The sequence below is a fragment of the Salmo trutta genome, chromosome 2, assembly GCF_901001165.1.
Source record: "Salmo trutta chromosome 2, fSalTru1.1, whole genome shotgun sequence".
Lineage (NCBI taxonomy): Eukaryota > Metazoa > Chordata > Actinopteri > Salmoniformes > Salmonidae > Salmo > Salmo trutta.
In genome coordinates this window covers 54,859,229-54,860,894 of record NC_042958.1, presented here as the reverse complement: position 1 = coordinate 54,860,894, position 1,666 = coordinate 54,859,229, and the positions used below count along the sequence as shown (strand labels likewise).

At 42.1% G+C, this 1,666-nt stretch overlaps 1 protein-coding gene across 1 annotated transcript in view; it reads right to left on the bottom strand.

Annotated features, from left to right (window-relative positions):
- LOC115163218 (uncharacterized) overlaps nt 1-926 on the bottom strand; it is a 12,680-nt gene extending 11,754 nt beyond the window's left edge. The window contains exons 1-3 of the mRNA XM_029714918.1: nt 690-926; nt 539-596; nt 33-189 (exon numbers count right to left, since the gene is read on the bottom strand). Of these exons, the coding sequence (XP_029570778.1) occupies nt 33-189; nt 539-596; nt 690-811 (337 nt within the window). The 5' untranslated portion in view covers nt 812-926. The remainder of the gene's footprint in view (nt 1-32; nt 190-538; nt 597-689) is intronic.
- Between the last annotated feature and the right edge of the window lie 740 nt (nt 927-1,666).

Sequence of the window (1,666 nt, the reverse complement as noted above, 5' to 3'; positions counted from 1 at the left end):
ACACACACACACACACACACACACACAGACACCTGTCCTTATGGTCCTGAGTGATGTGTTGAGGGCCACTCTCATGGTTCTCTCAGCTTGTGCTTGCCCCAGCAGATCACTGCCAAGGGGGTGGCGCAGCTGCCAGCGGTTGGTATGGCCTGCTTGTGTCCTTTGACGGCCATGTGAAGAGGCAGACAGCTGGACACAAATAGTAACCAGTCAAAATAATAAGATAAGATAGAAGAAAAAAAAACATGACTATATGGTTAAGATAGAAATATTTGGAACACATTCATGCTCATCTTATCCCTATAGTCCCTTCATGCACCAGCTCATGCAGCTCTCAATTGGAACGCAGGTAAAGACTGATTACTATAAATCATTGGTTGCCTGTCAGGATTAGGACATTTATGATGTATCTCTAACCTACTCAATTTGACACAGCAATACTCGTGGTTCTGTCCTAGTCCTTCAACTACCCTGCTAGAAGTAAAATAAAAATGTCGAACTATCAGTACTGGGGAGTATAATTCTAAATGTCTCTCACCATTCTCTCTAGTGACACATGGCCTCGGAATGCCTTGACCGGAGCCTTCAACACTGATCTATGCACAGCAAGATCGGGAATGTGTATTTAGTAACGTGTCGTTAATAACGGTTAATCACAGAGTGAAGTATTTGTATGTCTTCTGACTTACACGGGCTTTAAGCCAGACGTCACACCCCTATGAAATAGAGGGTTTCCGAAGATTTTTCCAATAGAGTTGCCCGAGCTGCATCCACCTCCATTCATAGGCAATATATGCGTCATCGTCGCCATACGGAATCCCCTCTCACACCAAAGACGGAAAAAGGACCGTTTGGAAAGTGACTCTGGTGGCAAAAAAACGGTCAAAATCTCTCCTTCGACAGAGAATCAAGATGTTCTAAAAGTGACAGGTGATTATTACGCACGCACGGTCCGATTCCTTGACCATTGGAATTGAATTGATCTGTACTGCCATATTATCATAGGGACAACGTCTAGGCTAATATCCGTTACCAGAAGTAAAATGATCGCGAATATTGTCACTTCGCCGTTTAGAAGTGAATCTGTCTATTCCTATACGTTAGGCCCCACATTAAAAAAACATTCCCAGTAGATGTCAGTGAATTAATTTTACTCTCAATTGAAAGTCACAATCTATGTGCCCAAAAACCCTAGTCAGTCCAGAAATTCATTGAGTGAGAGATATTATGTCCAAGTCAATCACCGCTGTGTATCAATTAATTTGAAAATAACATAATTACCAACTAGCGGGATCTTCGTCAAGTCAAACAGAATAGAAGTGCACAAATACCCAAATTCACATTTCAAACCAAATTTCATTTACATGCATGATACACCCAGTGGGTATGGATACAATAAAACTTCACACATCAGATGTAAGCAATAATCTCATATGTAGGCTACATGTAGCCTCTTAGCTCCAGGTCTCCCACAGGCTACGGAATCACAGAATAGCGATACTGTATGACTCCCTGATAAAATAAAGGCTAACCAACATCTACTGTTATAAATCGGGCCGGGTGAAGGATGCTGAGTGCTGATTAAACTAAATTCCACGATGTACTTCACATCAACGGAAGTACATAGTGGAGATGAGTTTAGTCAGCAAGGTGCATGGGACTCTAC